The 24,515-nt window shown below is 40.4% G+C and overlaps 1 protein-coding gene across 1 annotated transcript in view; it reads right to left on the reverse strand.

The window, feature by feature from the left end:
• Positions 1-24,515, reverse strand: part of FARP1 (FERM, ARH/RhoGEF and pleckstrin domain protein 1) — a 194,702-nt gene that overhangs the window by 55,289 nt on the left and 114,898 nt on the right. Inside the window, exons 3-8 of the mRNA XM_063425621.1 lie at positions 14,584-14,688; positions 13,880-13,922; positions 13,707-13,785; positions 6,040-6,137; positions 5,252-5,366; positions 4,800-4,947 (exon numbers count right to left, since the gene is read on the reverse strand). Coding sequence (XP_063281691.1) covers positions 4,800-4,947; positions 5,252-5,366; positions 6,040-6,137; positions 13,707-13,785; positions 13,880-13,922; positions 14,584-14,688 — 588 coding nt within the window. The remainder of the gene's footprint in view (positions 1-4,799; positions 4,948-5,251; positions 5,367-6,039; positions 6,138-13,706; positions 13,786-13,879; positions 13,923-14,583; positions 14,689-24,515) is intronic.

Here is a 24,515-nt window from a genome sequence, read left to right on the forward strand (position 1 = left end):
TTACTTTATAAATTCTGCCGTTCAGATGACAGCAAGCAACTGGAAACAATTAAGGGGCCATCCTACACTGGAAGTTTACAGAGAAGTAACAAACACCAGTGTATATGAAAGCCAATTTATCTTCCTTGAATCTGATGGGTACCAACATCTACAAGACTTTTGGGCAGATTATAATGCATTTATCATGCAGCCCTCAGCTTCAGCTGGTAATCAGCATACGTCACATTCATCTGCAGTACACCATGAATATTAAACGATCATTGTGCTTTAAATCAATTTTGAAGCCTCGAATTATGCTGTATTTCTCCCCACTATTCTCCCTTTAGGTGGGAAAAACTTCACAAAACATTAGATTTACTGTTGCTCAAGCAGTGTTATAACACAGTATTTGGGTTTCCAAATGTTTAACACTTTAGGGTCAGGAATATATATTTGTGTTCCTCATCCTATAGTGTTCCCTTAAAGCCCAAGTGATATTGATTATGTTTATATTCATTTCACTACTGTCACCTGTTATTCTGGTTTAGGTATTTAACAGACCTACAATAAAAAAATGAGCTTTCAGCACCTAACTGTTGAAGCTATTAAAATGCACTGCAGGTCTGCAGCTTTTGTAAACTGTTTTTTCATATACCCTAAAGAAAACATCCTTGAAAAATAGAAAATCAACGTGTTTTTTCAATACTTTGGGAGAAAAAGATCTCTCCCCGTCCCTCTTGACTATTGTCTCTGACTGCCGCTCTGCTATTTCTAACTGGATGGCTGCCCACTTCCTTAAACTAAACTTGACCAAAACTGAAATTCTGGTCTTTCCTCCCTCAAATGTTGCTACTCCTGTGTCTGTCTCCCTCCAAGTCAATGGTGCTACCATCAGCTCCACCACGCAGGCTCGCTGCCTAGGTGCTCTCTTTGACTCCGACCTCTCCTTCAAGCCTCTCCTTCAATCTATCGCCAAATTCTGTCATTTCCATCTCAAAAAACATTGTGCGCATCCGCCCCTACTTAACACCAAATGCGACTAAGGTGTTGGTCCATTTCACTGTCATTTCTCGCCTTGACTACTTAATCTGCTTCTCAGTGGTCTTACGTGCTCCCAACTTGCGCCATTACAGTCCATAATGAATGCGGCGGCGAAGCTCATCTTCCTGTCCGCCCGCACCTCCCATGCCTCACCCTTCTGTCAGTCCCTACATTGGCTTCCTATAAAATATAGAGCTCTTTACCCGTGTGTCTCATTTCCTCAATTCCAACTCTCTCCTTGACCCTCTTCAATCTGGCTTCCGCCCTCTCCACTCTACAGAGACTGCCCTTATCAAAGTTACTAACGACCTAATCGCAGCTAAATCCAAAGGCCACTACTCCATACTAATTCTTCTTGACCTCTCAGCGGCCTTTGACACCGTTGATCATGCTCTCCTTCTTCAAACTCTTCAATCGCTTGGTCTCTGTGACTCTGTCCTCTCGTGGTTTTCCTCTTATCTCTCCCAACGCTCATTCAGTGTCTCCTTTTCTAATGATACCTCCTCCCCTTGCCCTGTCTCAGTTGGAGTTCCCCAAGGCTCCGTCCTTGGTCCCCTTCTATTTTCTCTTTATACTGCCTCTCTTGGCAAACTTATTACCTCTTTTGGATTTCACTACCACCTGTACGCTGATGACACCCAGCTATATCTCTCCTCCCCGGACCTCTCCCCTGCCGTCCTGCAACGTGTCACTGCTTGCCTTTCTTCCATCTCTGACTGGATGTCCTCCCGCTTTCTGAAACTCAATCTCTCAAAAACTGAGCTCCTTGTCTTTCCTCCTCCTAATACTGATCCTCCTCTTTCGCTCTCCCTTCAAGTTTGTGGTACCAACATCAGTCCATCCTTGCAAGCGCGCTGTCTTGGCGTCATACTTTACTCTGGTCTCACCTTTGAGCCTCACATCCAGCATGTTGCCAAATCCTGTAGATTCCATCTTAAAAACATAGCCCGCATCCGCCCCTTTCTTGCACCAGATACTACCAAGGAGCTTGTCCATGCTCTAGTAATTTCCCGCATGGATTATTGTAACCCTCTCCTGATTGGTCTCCCCAATAGCCGTACTGCACCCTTACAGTCCGTAATGAATGCTGCTGCTAGATTGATTTTCCTCTCTAGTCGTTTCTCTCACACCTCACCCCTCTGCCAGTCCTTACATTGGCTTCCTGTATGCTATAGGAGTCAATTCAAGGTACTAACTCACACCTATAAAGCACTGAACAACTCTAGCCCCTCTTATATCTCCTCACAGATCCATAGGTATGTCCCTTCTCGGTCTCTCCGTTCTGCCCGTGACCACCTCCTGTCCGTTGTCCGCACTCGTACAGCCAACTCGCGCTTGCAGGACTTCTCACGGGCGGCTCCCTTCCTATGGAATAGCCTGCCTACCGCCATCAGACTCTCCCCTAGTCTTGCATCTTTTAAGAAGTGCCTTAAAACCCATCTCTTTAGGAAAGCATATGGCCTCCAAGACTAACCCTTACCTCACATACCTGTCTCTTGCCCTCTCCTAAAGGGCAGCCCACCTTATTTGATTGTAAATTCCTGTCCTAATGTGTTTTACACCCCACCTCCTATAGAATGTAAGCTCGTTTGAGCAGGGTCCTCTTCAACCTATTGTTCCTGTAAGTTTATTTGTAATTGTCCTATTTATAGTTAAATCCCCCTCTCATAATATTGTAAAGCGCTACGGAATCTGTTGGCGCTATATAAATGGCAATAATAAATAAATAAATAAATAAAATTTAAAATTCTGGTCCTTGCTTTCAAATCTCTACATAATGCTGCTCCCACCTATCTATCCTCCCTTATGCACAAGTATGACCCGTCTAGGCCCTTACGATCTGCTGAAGACTTATGTCTATCTTCTGTCCGTACTCCCACCTCTGATGCTCACCTTCAAGATTTCTCTAGGGCTGCACCGTTCCTGTAGAACTCGCTTCCCTCCTCCATTAGACGCTCACCCAGTCTCCACTCCTTCAAAAAAATCGTTAAAAACCCACTTCTTCATAAAAGCGTATCAATTAAAATGTTAAGAGCTCCTGACTGATTCCTCTTCTGCAACTGTCACTAGTCTAATACTATCCTTACCTTTTTGTGTCATTTTACCCCACTCCCTCTAGCATGTAAGCTCATTGAGCAGGGCCCTCAACCAACTACATGTCTGTACGTCCACCCATTGTAAAGCTTGCGGAATTTGATGGCGCTATATAAATATCATAATAATAATAATAATAATTAAAGGGACACTATAGTCACCAGAACAACTACAGCTTATTGCATTTGTTCTGGCGAGTTGAATCATACCCTTCAGGCCTTTTGCTGTTAGAGAAAATGCAGTGTTTACATTACTGCCTAGGGATATATTCACTGGCCACTCCTTAGATGGCTACAAGAGGTGCTTCCTATCTCAGTCTTGCCTAGTGTGCATCACAACATTCAGTATCTCCTCCCTCTGCATGCATACACTGAACTTTCCTCATAGAGATTCATTGATTCAATTTATCTCTGTGAGGAGATGCTGAATGGCCAGGGCTGTGTTTTAATCATGCTGGCTCTGCCCCTGATCTGCTTCCTTCACAGCCTCAGCCAATCATATGGGGAAGCATTGTGATTGGCTCAGAATAACACTTCTGATGATGTCAGCAGACAGCTTGCTATTCTGAGGCAGACAGGGGAAGAGCCAGAAGCTTCAGGCTTGAATACAAGTAAGATTTTACTATATTTAGGGAGGCAAGAGGGGGGCTAGATGGTGGTTTTAACACTATAGAGTCAGAAATATAGGTTTGTGTTCCTGACTCTATAGTGCTCCTTTAAGATAGAACTGATTAACAAAACCAATTCAACAAAATAAATTACTGATGTTAACGAGTTTTATTAATTCAGGTGAACTGGCTTTCAGCCACTGTATAAATAGTGCATTTCTTCTCTCTATTCTGCTCTTATTTCCCCTATAAGATGCATTAAGGGCCTCACTGTTAATTGAGCTAATGTGTACTCGTTCTATTCCTTTTAATTTAAAACTGGCCTCACTTGCCAAGCTTGTTGATTTTATTAAACAGTCTTTGCTTGTGCGTTGTTTCAATCAGACTGGTAACTGTGTGCTGGCATAGAGTGCTGTCGTTGCTAAGGAAGACTACAGAAATATGGGAATGTTGTCTACACTGATCTGCATATTTTGCATGGCATTACTAGGAGCGCGTAATGGAAATGCTGTCTTCAATGGCTGCAGTGCCGAATGCAAATTCTCACATGAGATCGATTCCCTCCTATAGTGTGCACTGCATGGAAAGAAACGTGCAGCTACATATTCCCTTATAAGCAACATTAAACAGTCTGTAATAGATCTGCAGAGTTTTCTGCTGGGTAAATTGTCAATTTAAATGTGATGGAAGTGAGAGCTAGAGCTGTATAGGTTCATAGAATAATAAGAAAAATGTTAAGAAGCAGATCACAAGAATTTTAAACAGGCTACTCTTTGCATAACACCTGTAGACCCGTAAACTCCTCGATAATGACAAGCATTACAAATTCTATTAAAACTTGTAAAAGTCATATTTCTTCTGATCTCCACTTGCAGCTACAGCCTTAACGAGCTATCAAATCATTAACCTATATACAATAATTCTGTTATACAGAATCAGAAATATCTGAACGCAATAAAAAATAAAATAAAAAGACAATAGAAGAATGTGCATACATTTACACAACTCTGCTGCAAATCTAGAAGAAAAACTAGCCAGAAAGGTCAATGATGTTATCTACCAATTATACATTACACACCTGAAAAACAAGGATTCCTGTGTTGGCCACTGCAAGGTTTATCTTGGTTCCCTCCCTGTCTTTGGCCGGATGCAGTCTTATACCGTAAAGTTCTAAGCGGCGGGCAATCTCAAGAAGCTGAAAATCGGACTCTGCAGGTGTCTGCCCACTAGTAGAAAGAATGAAAAAAAAAAAAGACATGATAGACGACCAAAAATAGAACAACTTTTTTATTTTTTATTAAAAAGCCCAAAAATTCACTTTAACCCCTTAAGGACCAAACTTCTGGAATAAAATGGAATCATGACGTGTCACACACGTCATGTGTCCTTAAGGGGTTAAAAGAATATGTGAAATGATACGAAATTAAAAGTGCAATTCAATAGTACACCTTGAAATGAATCATGAGAACATTCACAGCAAGTATTAAATAATAGCTTTGGTAGGTCAAATTAGTGGTTTTCAAAACTTACAAATGATTGCGGTGAAGTTCCATGATTTTCTCTTCTAGACTCTCTTGCTGGGGCATATATGTATTCTTTGACAAATGCTCACGGTCAACCGCTTCATCGAAATCTCCTATCTCGGCTAAAATAATAAAAATAACAAAAAAAATATTAAAAAAACAAAACAATTTATAGTAATGGACCAGTCCTTTGTACAATTAATTCTGTATTTTTTGTACATTCTGTTCACCAATCCATACTGAATGTATTTTAAGACGCAGAGCATACTTCATCATCCTGATATAGTTACATCAGAAGTGCTTACAGCTTGTCAATTTAAGGTATTTTTGCTACTTTTGTAATATAGCAAGGAGCTTCCATTCAGCGTTGTAACTTGTCTAAAGTCAAATGGATCTGTGAACATATTTCAAAATGTCTTTAACAATGGTATTTGAAAAATTCAACATAAAGTTTGAATTATTAAGACATGATTTGCCTGCTGAAATAACAGACAGATTATGTAATTTATAAGAGGCAGAACATGTTTGCAAATCCTCTACTGCACAGTGGGGGGACGCTGAATAGTGCAGCAAAAATCCGGTTGTAAATGGCAGTTTTAAAACAGGTCCTCAGAAATAGGAGGACAGAACAAAAGCAGGAAACAAGGTTTACAAGGTAAAAATTAAACATTGTAGTGTCTGCAAAAGCAATCATGGATCTGTATTAAGACACACATTATCTATGCCAGAAGCTCGTGAACGCATTATGCAGGGGAATGCGAGGAATGTAAAACATACATTACACTGGTAACTTACATTGCACAATATGTGAGATTAGGAGCGCTGCGCTGCTGTCGTTACAGATCAGCTTGCCTTGTACCAAATCCTGCTTTACTTGCAGAGCAAAGAGGTACCTGGAAAACAAGATATGTTACAATTAGCAATGTTCTCATGCACAGCCAGCCTTACTGCATGCATTACAAGACGTGATGTCAAAGAAACTGATGGCTGGGAAAACTTACAAGTACCCAGTACTTGTACAAGTACTTACAACTACAAGTACCCAGTGCAGGCAGTGCTGGGCTGCTCAGATTCCCTTTGAAAGCATGATTGGTGAAGCTGTATTTTCCACACTGAGGAACTGCATTTTTCGAATCTACTTTACACTAAATTTACTTATATAAAACCCACTTTTTATAGATTCCCCCTTTTTTGGACTACATAAATGTTTATTTAGTGGATAAAATTAGAGATTTGGGTGGGCACACTTTAAGCTTGATGAAGTGCTAAGAGTCATTATTTAATGATTTGCAAACAAAATAAAATAGTAAAGAACCGCATGAAACTTTTTTTTTTGGCTTTGAGAGAGAGAGAGAGAGAGAGAGAGAGAGAGAGAGAGCCTGTGTAGACATTGTTAGTGCTCTTTCAAAGTCTGCCACAGATATCTCAGCAGCCAATAAACTGGTAACTTCTGGCAGTCAGACGTAAACAGCATTTATCAGCGCATAAAAAAAAAATGTAACAAGTATGTAGGATGCCAGCACTGAGCGCCGCACAGCTTTCTTCGTGACAAAGGCTCATTCATTTATTGGAGCTCCCACTCAAATCTCAATAGCAATATAAAAGGGTGTATTAGAGACATAAGCCAAACAAAGAGCTGAAATGATATATTGCCCATCAAGTCTTTTCCGGCACAGCAAATGTCAAATACCATTAATTCAAAAGCACAAGTGTCACATAGTAAAACGTATGTAAATTTTCCCTGGAGCCGTTTCCTGTAAGGTGTCCATCACTACTATGACTGAATTGCATATCTGGTTACAATGGCTAGTTTACATAATCCATAATCTACTTCACATTAATGGACAAACACGGCTTCTGACGGGGTTTTCAAGGCATGATACAGAATGTTACTTTATAGAGGTGCTCCTCTAAATCATTCCCTTAAGGAGTGCAGGGTTTACGAATTATACCAAACTCATTGGTGGAACTGGATTGCTTTGAGAAGCCCTACTTTCCAGTAGTGTCAGTAATCTTGATAAAATATGGAAATGTACAGTACTATATATATATATATATATATTTATGTATATGTGTCGATTTATAAATATATATGTAGTCAGTGACATTGCTTCTGCCTTGTCTGATAATTTTTGATATATATATCTACACACACAAAAATATCAGAAAAGGTCGGAGCAATGTCACCGACAACACACATCTACCTACATATATAAAATGTTAAACATATATATATATATACACATGGGCGGCGCGCGCGCCCCCCCCCCCCCAACCAGTAGGTGGCGCTGTGTATGGAGAGAGACAGGGAAAGGAAGCTGCATCTATCCCTGCTTCTCTCTGCTGAGCAGGGGAGCAACACATGCAGCCAGAGACAGCCTACAGATCAGGTAAGTGAGGGATGGGGTGGGGGGTTAAAATAGCCTATAGATTAGGGGAGTGAGGGATGGGAGGGGGGGAGGGGAGGGGAGCCTATATATTAGGGGAGTGAGGGATGGGGGGGCAGCCTATATATTAGGGGAGTGAGGGATGGGGGTGCAGCCTATATATTAGGGGAGTGAGGGATGGGGGTGCAGCCTATATATTAGGGGAGTGAGGCATATGGGGGGGCAGCCTATAGATTAGGGGAGTGAGGCATGGGGGGCAGCCTATAGATTAGGGGAGTGAGGCATGGGGGGGGCAGCCTATAGATTAGGGGAGTGAGGCATGGGGGGGGCAGCCTATATATTAGGGGAGTGAGGCATGGGGGGGGGGCAGCCTATAGATTAGGCAAGTGAGGCATGGGGGGGGCAGCCTAAAGATTAGGCAAGTGAGGCATGGGGGGGCAAGCCTATAGATTAGGCAAGTTAGGCATGGAGGGGCAGCCTATAGATTAGGCAAATGAGGCATGGAGGGGCTAAATGAAGAGTCAGCAAGGAGCAGGGGTAGCAAGGAGCAGGAAGGGTATGCAAGGAGCAGGGGCAGGAAGGGTATGCAAGAAGCAGAAAGGGACAGAAGGAGCACAAAGGTAAAGGAGCAGAAAGAATCAGAAGGAGCACAAAGCTAAAGTTGAAGAAGGAGCAGAAAGGGACAGCAAGGAGCACAAAGCTAAAGTAGGAGAAGGAGCAGAAAGGGTCTGCAAGGAGCAGAAAGGATTCTGAATGAGAAAGGAGCAGAAGGGCGCAAAATAAGCAGAAAGGAGCAGAAAGGTAAAGGAGCAGAAGGAGCCAAATCTAGAAGACAGTGTCAGAAGAAAAAGAAGACTGTCAAATGAAGGAGAAGAAAAGGAGATTGGAGCAGGAAGGACAAATTAACTGAACCCTCCACTTTATTCTGGACACCACATCATAAGGCTTTGGTACCTGGGCCTGGCAGGGAAACTCTGGACTTTCTCATCTCCCCAGGTAAAAAAAAAATATCAGTGTTAATATGTTCACTTTTATTTACTGAGTGTCAGGAAGCACAGAGTGCCGCTGGGTAGGGGTGTTGTTGATTGGCTAGAGCGGTCAGCTGGCACTCTAAGCCAATCAGTAGCTCCCCATTCATAAAAAAAGTTTTAAAAAATTATGAACCGGGAACTAGCGATTGGCTTAGAGCGTCAACGGTCAACTCTAGCCAATCAGCGGCACCCATGCCTGACGTCAATCGGCACTTCCTGACACTCCGTTTCAGATGCCGAATACCACTGAGGGACCTGAAACTGGAGGAAGCCTTTGGGGTTAAACCATTTGAGAGCGGTTTAACCCCTTAAAGGAAAGAGCACCCAGGGGCTTCCTGGCATCATAGCATTTTCATTTAGACGAAGTTGTTATGGTGACCAGAATGTTCCTTTAATTTGCTTAAAGGAACACTATAGTGTCAGGAATACAAACATGTATTCCTGACACCATAGTTGTGAAAACGCTATTCACCCTGGCTTTATGTGATAATCACTATGCTCCTCCCCTTCATGACACTGTCAAAAAGGGGCCAAGCATAGATGTCATTACAATTATGCCCCCCCTGGAAAAATTCCTGCGGACGCGTATGTGTATATATATATATATATATATATATATATATATATATATATATATATATATATATATATACACATACAAATACACACACACGTACATACATACATACATACATACATACATACACTATCAAGAAGTGATGTTTAACTCCAAGCTCATTTAAAAAGCTCCGTAAAATGGTTGGCCTCCATCTCTCCAGTTAATTCTGGTGCTCATCAAAACGCCAAAACACGCACACACACAGACAGACATAAAAAAAAGCATACAAAGGGCTGATCACAAATTATGTTCAAACACTGATCCCCACCAAACACTGTTTTAGAGCAGTGAGGTTCCCTGCCAGCTGGCCCTGTTCTAACATTTCATAATCTGTCATTCTTGCAAGCCAAGTGCTAATGTTAAAATACGGAGCTATTAAATCTTCATTTTCCAAGAGCTGTGTTTTTAACCATTACTTTAGGGATCTTTTTCTGAATGCACTGAATATTTACAGCAGGGACAGCAAAGAGGTAGATCCAGGGGAGTGTAGTTCTACAGCAGCTGGTAATTTATATCTTAATATATCAATATACCTGATATTTCTCTATCATAAGCCATCCCCGATTTAACGACAGGGGTTACATGATTGTGGAAATTTCTCTGCAGACTGATTTTCAATTCTTTCAATTCAGCTGATCAGAAAGTTAAGTGAACTGTTTGTAGCTATGCTGTAACAGCTGTCTGGCACGGAAAACACTGTACACTGGGTGTTGCCGCAGTACTTTCTCAAGTGTATATGTTTTGGCCAAAAGGATCTTTCCTCTACTTTGTCACTGAAGCCTGTACCATTGGAGTCTTATATTTCTGCCAATAAACACATCTAAAGCATTAATTCGTTTTTTAGGCACAGCTTGTAACTGTTCCAACCATTACGATCATATTTCATAAGTAAAACACACCTCTGCTTGTGTAGCTTAACTGTATGCTTTGTCAATTGGGAACTCACACCCATTTCAATTTTATGTTTCACATTAGCAATTCAGCTAAACGTTCACTTCATATTGACTAATAACGTGAAGCACATGAAATCCTTTGAAAACATTCAGTAGCGTAGCTTGATTTTTACCACTTTGGAGTAATTTATTCAATCGTGTTAATGTAAAACCTACCTCTTTTTCTAATCTAGATAGTTTGGAATGGTATGTTTTAGTTTTTAATTTGAACTTTATTTCACAACCATACAAAACAGAGAATAAACAAATAAATAAATAACTACCACTCTAAAGGATTTAAAATAATTTATTAGGCAAACAACATACGTAAGGAAGGAGCAAGAGATATACTAGACACTCCATGGAAGCCGGTAGCCAAAGAACAAATAACCTACAAAACGCTTGCCCCTAGATATTGTTCAGCTAAAACTTATAGGGCACCTGTCATGCCCCAAACAACTTATGCTCATGAGATTGAGCATAAGATTCTACCAACACATTGTACTAGCAGTTTTGTTAGCAAATATATAAATTAAGAGAAAACCCCATTTAAATAGGTTTTCTCCTAGCTGTCAATGTCTCCGTGTGCTGAGGCATTGACTGACAAGGGAGAGCAGTAAAGACCTCCCACAGGAGGACCCTCTGCTCTCCACTCAAAGCAACCACTGCACATGCTCTGTGTTTGCTATGAAAATTCCCTAGCTGGTGATACTAGCGTTGGCTAGGGAGTACAGGAACCGAGGGAATTACGTCATTCCGTTCTGACACCGGTCCAAAGGCATTTTGCTGATGTCACTGATGAGATTTGCCCTGCTTGGGGACGCAGGGCAGGATGAGCACAGGAGGAGCAGGTGGAGGTGGTTGTTACACAGAGAGTGACACCCTCGAAGCTTGAAGATGGTGGTACTGGAATGGAGGAAAGGTGAGCAAATCTCTATATTTTATATTAAATCCACTATTTATCTATGTGATTTATGGTGTATTCAATGTATACCTTGTTGTACAGCGTTGTGAAATTTGTTGGTGCTATATAAATAATAATAATAATATATGAGCAATTTCAGGGGCTCGGGCTCGACAACTGTAATGGCAGCCACACTGAAAGATCGCCAGAAGACAATACAGGCGGATGTAGCTTTGCTCCGGGCCGACCTCTCAGGCATGGTCGGGCGTCTGACAACACTGGAGACAGCATCAGAAAGCCGCATGGCGAAAATCGAGACCTTGGAAACAGAGGTACAAGCTCTAAAAAAGCAACATGCTGCATTAGAGCAATGATTTGCGCAGACAGAAGATGCCAGACGGCGCACTAATCTTAAAGTGCGCGGGCTATCAGAGGAGATTCCAAACGTGGAGCTTCCGCACCTCATGAGAAGGCTGGTGGGGTCCCTCCTGTCGCCCAAACAGGGGAAGAGTATCACCTTTGAAGGCGTGTTTCAGGTTCCGAAGCCAAGGGGACCCCTAGAATCGGCCTCAAGAATCGGCCTCAAGAGACGTAGTGGTACGTTTCCACACTCTCAGGGACAAAATGTTGGTGCAGGCAGCATTGAAGGGGGCCTTGTCCCAAACCATCGAAAACATGAGACTCTCATTCTATGCTGATCTCACAGGAGACACCATGCAGTGGAGAAAATCCCTGCAGCCCTTCACAACCCAGCTCAGAGCCAATGACATCTGCTACCGGTGGCGGTCACCGCAGATACTTCAAATACAGCGAGGAGATGCTACCTACTCGGTACAAAACCTACAACCAGCGGCTAACATACTGAAAACCCTGGGCCTCCCAAGGGACTCTCTGTCATTGCCCACACCGAGAGGGACCTCTACAGCGCAGCACATGCGGGACCTGACACGGGTTGCCCCGTCTAAACCACCAAAGGCACGATGCGATGCCCCAACACTAGCCCCTACCTGAACCACTGGGCACACTCTCTGAATACCAGAATGTTATCCTTAACCAGCTTAGTTTCCTGAACGGTTACTAGTTCATTGGAGTTTAGCAACCATTATTCTTCTTGCAAGCATGTAAAGTTTTGGTTAGATAGTTATACTACAATGTTAGCGGAGCTAGTCCGCAGCCATGGCTGTTCCAAACTCCCGCCTCTGCAACCTAACGTACCAAAACCCACAGAGAAATACAGAGGCGTAATACACCCTTAAGGCTATCGGCCTGACATCTTATGAATCCGCACGGCCAAGGATAAGAGAGAACAGGCTATAGCTCAAGCACCTTCTATCAAGTCTAGCCTATAGCACATAATTTAAATCTATGATCGTACCTACTATTTAATTCCTACATGTGTGGTGCTCAGTGCTGGCATCCCACGTACCTACGAATTTAAATCTCCACTACATTTTTAATTATTAAATGGTCTTATGACCTCATGTCTGGGGGCCCCCCTGTCCAAGCGATTACATACAGACGGCCATGAACACCCTCAACGGGGACCGTTATCTCACCTGCGAGAAACACCCAGGTCACAGACCATACACATGCTCGTCCACCTATACTAGATTATAGCGATTATTCAAACCCACAAAACCCTCAGCTCACCGGTCAGCCTATTAACTTGCGTTAAGTTTAAATGCTATTCTATGAATGTTATTTTATGTCTGAAAATGTTTGTCTACGCTACGATTTGTCCCTCTCATACCGATGGCTGGGAATAAACAGAGAATTTTAATATATATATATATATATATATATATATATATATATATAAAGTTTTAATGTTGAGATTGGTACAGAATTAAAACAGTTTAGTGTATTTTAATCAAATGGAGGTTATTTAGTTCCTCCAGTGGCCATTGGAGGGAATGCCGCCTGCCAACGTTAAGGCAAACTCCCTCAGGTGGGTCCTACACTGACCTTTCAGTTTGCTTCCTTGAGCTTCTGGCAAAGATATCTCTGAGACAGAGAGGGATATTTTTTATATACACCACTATATACTTATTAACCCTTAATAAGGAACACATGGGATGGGCGGCAGCATTTTAATATAGCTGTGTGATACAATAAGTATATAGTATATATACAATAGGTATATACAATAAGTATATATACAATAGGTATATACAATAAGTATATAGCCTTGTTGTTGGCATTTAGGAGAGAGTGCAGGTAACTTCTTCTTTGGTTTTTACTGTATGTATTGGGGCTGATGTGTACTGTGGTCGTTGCTGCCGCCCAGGAGTGATGGGAGTGAGCCCAGGACTTGTTTTTTGTATTTGTATTAACTGTATTTTAAGCCAACATATGCCCAATTTATGCTTTGTTGGATAAAAAAAAAAAAAAAGCAGATATTTGAAAATGGAGAGTTCCACGTTGTTGAAAAAAAAAAAAATCCCACTCACCTTTTGTGATGTTAGTTTAGGATGAAAAGGAATGGTCGTTTTGTGGCACAGTTTACTAAGCCATGGCTGACTCTTAGCAAAACTCCAATTCATCTCTGAATAATTTTTCTTTAAAAAAAATATTGAGAATATCACTTACCTTGTTAATTCTTCTTGCAGCTGAGTGTGGTCAGGGGGAAAAAACTTCACCACAAACTTTAAGACTGCAGTCTTAGGCCCTGCAAAAAAAATAAAAATAAATACCATTAAATTATAAACAATATTAATAAGAGCAAGAAAGTCACATCAAGCTGTTTAGTTTAGTATACTCACTTCGTACTTGCTTTATGATGGGTTTTATTAGATCCAGCCATACCTAAAACAAATAAATAAGTTTGATATAATTATTTGCCAAAACCACTTGGGGATCTATAGAGCATATGATGTGATCAGAGTTTTAAACCACAAACCATCTTCTATTTCTTCTGAAGTACTGAAAAAATAATTTCCCATTTGGAGAAATTTGCACTTCAACAATGTTGACCTACTATTTGGAGTTGGTCAGTTGTACATAATTCCCAGTTTAGTGAATTGTGTTGGTCTCTAAAGCCCTTACAGGTGCAGCTACTTCCACCAGTCTCTTATTAGCTGTAGGATTATTTGCATAGGCTGCATTTGCCTGCACATTGTGCTCGTCAACATGCTGCCCACCAGGAAGGCTCTTGTCAAGTTGGGGAGTACCACGGACTTCTCAAATCCAGCGATAATTCTGATCATATCAGTGCGTGTGTCTCAACACAAAGTAGTCATCCCACCTTTTCTACCCACCCTGCCTCTCTATTTTATTTTCATGCCGACTTACATGGAATATTGAAAACTGGTGACCCAGTGTCTACTTAACATGCTCCTTGTGAACTTTTTGTACACTGGCCAACCACACAGAGAGAAGTGAGCCTCCAGGTACTAGACATACACCAGCTGGAACATTACGTACTGAGCCATTTCACCATCCATTCTGTGAATACGAGATCTCATACCATAATCTTTCGATGATCCTGGAACTCCAGTCCAAAATAATCCCCTTCTACCAAGTTTAAGTGACTGCAGACTGCATCCAGGAGTGCTTTGCCCGGCGCTCTAATCTAAAAGAAAATTAAGGCAAATGTAAGTTTGATTCGACAATTAACAAGATAAACATAAAAAACTGCACATGAAAATAATTTATGAAAGGCCATTCTGCTTATGTACGAAAACCCAAAATTTGTGAACGAAGAATGAAATTACATTTTTTTTTTTTTTTTTTTAAATAATACAGTCAAATACTACAATCAGAATGCTTGCAATGACCTGTGCAGTGCTCACACACAAAGATAATGCCATGCAAATGTAGGAAAAACAAAAAAGATTTAAAGATTAGTCAATGCAGTAGGAGAGCCAGTAATTACTTTGTTTTATCTATTATTCAAAACAAACAGAGCTAGTGCAGAATAAAAAAATCCACAAAGAAAATAAAATTATTTTGTAAACATTATAGCGATGTATACATAAATAAATAATTTTAAAGTGTATATGTTATTCACTCACATAATAGATACTCTTAGTGAATAGTAAAAGAAACATTATGCACTAATTTCACTAATCACTAAGAAAGCATTCATTTTTGTTGCACTGGGAGCATGGTGTGTTCTTCTGTGCACAACAATAAAGAATGACATTTGCTACCTCTGTATCGGCCACCACTCTTAAATAGGTATCAATGACATTCAAGCACTCAAACAGATTGAGAAGAGAAACACTCTAGTTTAGTGAAGTTATACCTTCACAATAATGCACATAAAAAACAGTAACTGTCGAAATGAAAGAAACCATCCACATTGAACCACTGGGCAATGTGGAGGACACAACCATAACCACTACTTTTATGAGTTTAAGTGGTTATGGCTCAACATTTCGACTCACTAGACATTGGCAAGTGAAAACCCTGATTACTGTGCCATGGACATCTACTTTGTCCTAAGTGTTTGAAATAAGTTGCTTACTGTATCAGTCACCACAAGTATATCAGAAAGACTACAGCATTGCATCTTCTGGTGTATGCTTTCAGGGTAAGGAAAAAATTTCAGATTGTAAAGTCAGACCCTTATTGTCTATTAAATCAGATGTCAGTTTTCAGTATTTCCCAAGTTATTTTCTTTATGAAATACTGATCAAGACTTGGAATTTCTCTAAAAATTTAAAGCAATCGAGCAATACTATAAGACAAAGGAGTGACTACTTTGTTTTATGAGCAAGTCTGAGGATGTCAAATGTTGACAAAAGGCAGAGCTCCACTGTCAACCTTTGTCCAATCCCAGCAGTAATAAGTGACAAGTGTGGGATTCCCGGATCAATCTATGGAGATTCCCATAGTCTTGAAGGATCCTACATAGACCTCAGTGCTGTACTCTCACTCATGCTTGAGAGTACAGCACTGACGTGACTCTTGAAGTTGAAGATGATCAGCAGGATGAAGATGGCAGTGATTGCAAGGGACAGCTTGCACCACCTTCCCCTGCATCCAGTGGCCACAATAGATCTGTCACTTTGGGGCAAAATAAGTAAGACCACCGATAGTGACAAACCTACATCAATCCACCGGGCAGGCACCCACATGGAAGGTGCCTGATAAGAACTCCTTTTTTTACTGGAGCTGTTTAACTCAGGAGCACTGCAAAGGTTGAAACCACAGAGCAAGGCATTAAAAGGTTAATCTTGGTGGATGTTTGTCTTTATTTTTTTTTTTTAATTCTTTATTTTATTTGTGCATATAATTAACATTCAGCTTTGCACTGCCACAACAGCTAGTGCAAACATATGAGAAACATGCGGTGACAATAATGTGGCATAATAAACAGTGCACAGTTTTATATATATAGGATTAAGTCACTATGGTCGGTACATTTGAGAACATGGAAATAACAAGATGTAAGCAGTTTCATAGGAACATAAAGCGTGGTCAACATGTAGTTTGAAACGTGAAACCCTCGAAATAGTTATGACTAAGGCGGTGAGACATGATAGGGTTGCAGGCTTGTGTCGGTAGACAAATGCGCCCCATCAGGTATGTGGATGTACGCTGTCTCAGCTATGAGGCGGCAAAAAGAGAATAGGTTGCTTGACTATGAAGCGAGATGGGCTAGTTGTGAAGATGGGTGCCATTGTTGCGTAGTGGAAAAATCATTAAGCAGTAAAGGGAACACACAGACAAAACAAGCATATACTTGACTGCAGCTATACAAATTGCTTGTGTTATGCTATATGAGTGATATCGCTGGGCATTCGGGTTAACTCTAGAAAGTATTGGCAGACATGTATTTGGTAATTATTGCAGGAGGAGAGAGTGCGCAATAAAAGGTTGCAAAACTTAAAAATAAAACAAAGACAGAAAAACACAGGACTATGTGGCGACACCAGAGAACAATAGAGCATGTAAATTGAGCTGATTCAAAATTAACTGGCTGCGGCCACGCTTTTACATAGCTGCAAGTTCTGGGTGGGATAAGGCACTGTGACCTTGCTCAGGATAACTTAGCACTGTCAGCCAAAGTCTCAGCTCGGTGTAGCCTTACGGTCTCTGTGAGTCTCTGTTTGTATAGATCAACCGACGCCCTGTCTGGACGTTGGAGGTGCTTTTCTGGGGTGGTCATCCGACATGACCGTGGCGGTCTTGGGTGCCGCTTGGCTTGTCTGGTGGTGGGCTGGTGGTCCTGCAGGGCTTTGGACGCGCTTGTCCGCCATCAGTGTCTGACTGCCGCTGGGTAGTGCCATCTGTGCGCTCCGGCTCTGGAGTCTCCATAGTGGACCCGTGTTTGAGGTGCTGCGTTTTAATATACTGCTGGGGCCCTGGGATTGTCCGTTAGTTTGGTCACCTCTTGTGAAGGTACCTGTGCCCGGTTTTGCGCGGTCTGTTTCCCGCCTGCGTGTTTGCCTGCGTTCGTTCTGTCGGACGCCCGCCTGAAATATCTGCTGTGGGACACTGTAGTAGCTTCGGCGGGTCGTCGGGCGGATCCACGAGGCCACTTTCCGGGCCGCTTGATGGCAGGGCATGCCCCGCTTGCATAGCAACTCGTGGAAGGCCGAGCAGAGACGATCAAGGGTCTCTATGGAGGTAGGCTTCTGTCTGCTGTTCGTGGTCCCTCTCTGTGGCTGCTGGCTGGCGGCCATCTTGGATGCGCTCCGACCACAGTCTGTTCTTTTTAAGCATTGACCGAAGGGGTACTGTGGCTGCTGTTTGCCAGGGTTCAGCAGATTCTGCAGTAGAGGGCAGGACCGGATGTTTGTCTTTAAACTGCATAAATGGTGGCATGGATTAAAAAAAAGTCCTGCAGAAAGTTTAGTCCTCCGACTGGAAGACACCAGTCCTCACCTGACCGTAAAATATTTATAAGAAAAGGAGATCACAAGTAAGTTCCTCTCTCCTCTTCCACATACATGTAGATTTGCTGGAACATTTAAAGAATAATCATGTTTAAAATATATTTAGTATATACACACACAATATATGTATACATCTCTCTCTACCTATCTGTATGGATGGATGGATGGATGTACAGTGCCTTGCAAAAGTATTTACCCCCTTGACTTTTTTTACCTATTTTGTTACATTACAGCCTTAAATTCAATGTTTTATTAATCTACATTTTATGTGATGGATTAGCACACAATGGTTGGTGAAGTGAACTGAGAATAATATATACATAAAACTATCTTTTAGAAATAGAAAACAGAAAATTGGCATGTGCGTATGTATTCACCCCCCTTGTTATGAAGCCCATAAAAAGCTCTGGTGCAACCAATTACCTTCAGAAGTCACATAATTAGTGATCATGTGATCTAAGTGTCGCATGATCTGTCATTACATATACACTTTTTTTGAAAGGCCCCAGAGGCTGCAACACCTAAGCAAAAGGCACCACTAACCAAGCACTGCCATGAAGACCAAGTAACTCTCCAAACCAGTAAGAGACAATGTTGTTGAGAAGTACAAGTCAGGGTTAGGTTATAAAAAAATATCCAAATCTTTGATGATCCCCAGGAGCACCATCAAATCTATCATAACCAAATGGCACAACAGCAAACCTGCCAAGAGACGGCCGCCCACCAAAACTCACGGACCGGGAAAGGAGGGCATTAATTAGAGAGGCAGCACAGAGACCTAAGGTAACCCTGGAGGAGCTGCAGAGTTCCACAGCAGAGACTGGAGTATCTGTACATAGGACAACAATAAGCTGTACGCTCCATAGAGTTGGGCTTTATGGCAGAGTGGCCAGAAGAAAGCCATTACTTTCAGCAAAAAAAACCAAAATGGCACATTTTGAGTTTGCGAAAAGGCCTGTGGGAAACTCCCAAAATGTATTGAGGAAGGTGTTCTGGTCTGATGAGACTAAAATTAAACTTTTTGGCCATCAAAGAAAACACTATGTCTGGCGCAAACTAAACACATCACATCACCCAAAGAACACCATGTTTTTCAGCAGCCGGGACTGGGAAACTGGTCAGAGTTGAGGGAAAGATGGATGGTGCTAAATACAGAGATATTCTTGAGCAAAATCTGTACCACTCTGTGCGTGATTTGAGGCTAGGACGGAGGTTCACCTTACAGCAGGACAATGACCCCAAACACACTGCTAATGCAACACTTAAGTGGGTTAAGGGGAAACATGTAAATGTGTTGGAATGGCCTAGTCAAAGCCCAGACCTCAATCCAATAGAAAATCTGTGGTCAGACTTAAAGATTGCTGTTCACAAGCGCAAACCATCCAACTTGAAGGAGCTGGAGCAGTTTTGCCAGGAGGAATGGGCAAAAATCCCAGTGGTAAGATATGGCAAGCTCATAGAGACTTATCCAAAGCAACTTGGAGCTGTGATTGCCGCAAACGGTGGCTCTACAAAATATTGACTTTAGGGTGGTGAATAGTTATGCACATTGACCATTTCTGTTATTTTGTCCTATTTGTTGTTTGCTTCACATTAAAAAAATCTTCAAAGTTGTGGGCATGTTCTGTAAATTAAATGATGCAAATCCCCAAACAATCCATGTTAATTCAAGGTTGTGAGGCAACAAAACATGAAAAATGCCAAGAGGGGTGAATACTTTTGCAAGGCTCTGTATATCCTACAACTCCAAAGTTAGGAATGATGTGGAAGTAATTTGGGGAAATGGCATATGCATGTTCTATTGCCATGCAAGAGAAGGTTTGCAGTAGTGAGTACCTTTTAAGCATGGGAAGTAACGTAGTTTTAACACATTTTATTATTACAATATTAACTATTTTACATACTGTACACATACATACAAATACACAGTTTAACACAAATGTATACATAGCAATTTAGAGTTTTTTAAATTCTTATTCTACCAACCACCAATTAACTGTAATATACTAACAAGTTGCTTCAGAATTTGAGCATTTACTAGCTACATTTTAACATTTTTCCAAAATACATCGCTTAGTACTTTGGTACTCATTTGTTGAGGAAGAAACCAACAATTTTCTTCTAAAAGACGTAAAAACCAGACAAGGGTTCTTAGTTCTATATTAAAATATCAAAATTAGAGGTTGACTTGTTTTAAGTGATAGGCAGAGAATGAAAACATTTTTAGATAAAATAATATGGTACCATGTTTACATAACCCAAAACCAGGCGAAAAGACAAAATAATGAAATGTTTCAAATATATAAAAAAATGTCTCTCACCAAACTCAACAACCCTCATATTTAGAAAAGGTTTTAGAGGTGTCTAGTTAAGTGAAGTTTAGAAAATGCATTCAGCATGCTGGGTACGCATTATTTTTAGATTTAGCTTGCATTTGAAAATAAAACAATGTCTTGATCTCTCAAACTTAAATACATTTCGTTGTTCTCCTGAGAAAGGGGCATTTTAAACTGCGATCACTGCACTTATCACAAAATAAACAATTCACAGTGACATTACTCAAGATTTCCGAATTTATTTTTTTGCTTCCTTGCTTAGGGCATATTGCTATTTTTACAAAAAGAAAAGAAAATAAATTTCAAAGCAATGTTTTGGAGGCCTTTTCCTCTCTAATCAATTGTTTATGACAGTGACTAGCAAACTCTGGTGTTAACAGGAGGTCACTCGTTTCAGGGTTAAAAACCCCAGAGGTTTGTTTAGATTCCTACTCACTGCTGGTTTTGCTTTGTCTAGTAAAAATGTAACAATAGAGTGGCAGTCATTAAAGGGACACTCTGACCACCATAACAACTTAATCTCATTGACATGGTTATGGCGCCTGGAGTCCACAGGCACAATTTCACTATTTAGTGGTTAACTTTGTGTGACTGGTCTGATACTGCATAAGCTCCCCCGGCTGCCCTAACCCTTGCCCTTCTCTGTTGCTAAAATAAATACTTCTGCATTAGCCCAGTAAGCAGAATGCGGTGTGAGAGTGTCGGTTGGCACTGCTGCCCATCACTGTAATGTGGAGTTGCACTTTATATTAGCCACACCTTCAGAGTTAAAGGTACAGGTGGCCAGGGATGAAAATCATTCTACATTGAACCAGTGGACAGTGTTGGGGACGGCATCGTAACCGTTACTCTTATGAAGTGTAGTGGTTATGGTGCAATGTATTTTAAAAGTGCTGGAATAGAATGATGGCCGATTTGCAGGTTTTGCAGGTTAACACACAATCATTAACCATCTCACTCAAATTTGGGTTTGTGTGCATACATGTGTATATAGATCCAACTCTGCAGTTGACATCGTGGGTAATGGAAAGCACAGAGTGCAGTGGGTATATAGATATAATAAATTAAACCGGTTGGTCCTGCTTGAGTCTGTTTGCCTTTAATATATCAAATAAAAACAGTAATTCTGCAATACTCAAATCAGACCCCACTCAAAGGCTTTTATTCCCAAAAGAAAAGCAGATGTAAATGAAATCACAAGATGTGGGTATAGCGAAGATGAAGAATTTTAATTTTTTTTCAAATCCTCTAATTATTGCAAGTCTCTTATCAATTTGCTAGAATTTAATGTTCGGGTAATCTTTTAACTCTGTGTACTTTTAATCTGCAGTGAGGGCATATAATTTTTATCACCCAACATATTAATAAATTGCTAGTCTAAATGCATAATGTTTCTGTAAAACAAACTTGCACACAAAAAAACCCCCAAAAAACACAACCCTTTAAGAAACCAGTCTTTATATTTCGTGACCTGTGGCTTGCAAAGCAGGTAATAATAATACCATTCACTTAGTATTACAGCCATTTGCTGGAAGAGGAGGCAAACATTTCCCATGGGTCTTAAGTGTGAGTTCACAGTTTCTGTTTAAGTATTTGCTGCCATTATTGGTCAGATGTTCAAAATGTTCAACACAGAAAATGCTTTGTGAGTGGAAAAAGAAATCAATACGAAATAAAACTGGTTTAACTGGTTTCAAGGTAGAATGGTTCGCTAAGCTTTATGAACACTTGATATTAACCTGAGCTTTCAGGAGCAGAAAATCACTAACAGGGTAAACAACAAAGGGACTGACTAAACACAACTCCCATGACTCTCCAAGACACCTCCGTCTTAAGATGAGGATTTAGTTCAACAGCTGGAAAAAGATGGGAGTTGTAAAAAGAGAAAAACAATACAGTTTATTTCCAGATGGATAGGGCGCTGACTGGACCTTCATTTATTTATTTAACACGTAAAACTGTAGGGATGAATTAATCTTTCATTTATAGAGTAAAACTATTTTACTCAAGTTTAAAAAAAAAAAAAAAATACAAACCCAGAATCACGGATGACAATAATAAAAAAGCATTTCCATAAACAATAAACGAGTGATGCAATCACCATGGAAACAATGAAATATTCCTGATAACTGATGAACATTTAGAACTTTGCCATTTGTCAGGCTTTCTTAGAGTCTACATATTGCTACCAATTTAAAGGTAGTCTGGCGACATTATCATTCACTTTTTTAGTTAATTATTTTATGATTATTTTAAATGTATATCCTGTACTCTATTTGTAACATATAGTGTCTCCATGGATATAAATTTTACACAGAAAATGCAACAATAACTATGCAATACACAAACGATTTGTATGCAAAAATACTCATGATAAATTAAATGAAGCATTTGTTCGCATACCTGCCAGCAATGTGAGGCAATAAAGTGGGACAGGGGTTAGATGGGTTATTTGCAGTGTGAGGCCCTACCAAAAACAGTATGCATCAGTCTGGCACTTCTGGAGCACTCTCATATGGGCAGAAGGACCTGATTTTATTTGGCAGCATGAAGCACTTTGTACTACGCTTTAGAGGGATTCTTCTACAGTGGTGGAATAGGAGCAGAAATCAGGGATTGTGCCGCTGTCATATGGACAACTGAGGGAGCTTGGTGTGCCTTGGGAAAGTCACAACTGGTAACAAAAATGTATTCCTATGATCTATTTTACCCATTAAAGCACCCCTCAACACTGATTATGAAGTTTGCCATGAAGCTGATATCAGCATGTAAAGTAGCAGCTACAGTAATATGTCAGCTACATGAACCCTACACCAAGTTTAGTTCTTCCCTGGCAGTTCTTTTTGTTTGTGTTGGCAAATGAGATTTTGGACCCAACCCCTTTTAGCATATTTGGAGCAATAAGCCAAGCACAACCCAGTCAGCTTTCTCATACCAATGCCTGGAGTTAGACCCTGGAGTTAGGCTCAGAGAGTACGATAAGCTCATTACAAGAAATAGCAACCAAAATACAATATATAAAGATCTTTATTTAATAGAATACCCAACATTAAAAATAGAAGATTACATAAAAACTGTCAGTTTCAATAGTAATTGCAGGTTTCTGCACGTTGAAAAGAAATTGATATCAAGTGGTTTTGAAAAGAAAAATGCACATCAATAAAATCTATTATATTCATCATTATACCTAGCAGTACTGGTTACATCTAACTGTGATTTATATTTTTTCTTCTTTTTTTTGATAAAACTTGCTGAAACAAAGTTCACAAAGACCGGCTTCAAAGTAATATCTCAAATATCACAAGACAAATCAATCTATTTATCTTCACACATCTTCTTGTATAAATATTTGTCTCATCTTTCAAACCTGTGTCTTATACAGTGAAAGAGATGGAACCAGCAATGGCAGGCGACTGGGTGCATAGTATTGAGAATAGGTATGATAGCTTACATTAACGTCAAAAAACGATCAATATATAAGGAAAATAAATAATAAAAACATGCTTGTTCTCAAACCAAAAGCAAGATACTTTTAAAGAACATATTTCCCTAATACGTGCAATCACCAGGTACCAGCACCCAGCAGTAAAACATGCAGTTCACCGATTCAAAACGTAAATTAAATTCTTTATTACATACATTTTAGTTTCCATTTCAGCCTGAAGGGATATTGTAAAATCCTTGAGAACATTAAAAAAAGAAAAGGAGGGGAAAAAAAAAAAAAAGATCTTAAAAGCATTTTAAATATGTTTTCACTCCATGAGGTCATTTGTTCTGGGGAAATCATATAGCAGCATCATAAAACCGCCTTTGTTTTCTCTGCAGCTTGCCTGTGGCTGTTCCAGCCGTACAAAAGCACAGTCATTTGTTCGGAGCCTGCAGACTAAATGCTTTTTCACACAAAGAAAAATGGAGAGTAAATTGCATCCTATCCTACCTGATTGGAAAGGGTAGGGTTTTTTTTTTTTTCTTCTTTCTTGAAAATATATATAATTTGTTGAATTGTGACAGAGCAACTTGAGCTTTCATATGTTGGACCATAATTTGTGTGATTACCAGTTAGGCAGGGGATGGCTGCCATTGATGGGAGTTGAAGTGAAACTATTAAGGTTATTCACTAATGTGAGAATTCAAAGCAAATTCTACATTTATAGCGCACTCTGTGCACCATAACAACTTTATCTAAATGACGTTATGGTGCCAGGAGGCCCCCAGGG

Source organism: Pelobates fuscus, chromosome 1, assembly GCF_036172605.1.
Source record: "Pelobates fuscus isolate aPelFus1 chromosome 1, aPelFus1.pri, whole genome shotgun sequence".
In the NCBI taxonomy this organism is placed as follows: Eukaryota; Metazoa; Chordata; class Amphibia; order Anura; family Pelobatidae; genus Pelobates; species Pelobates fuscus.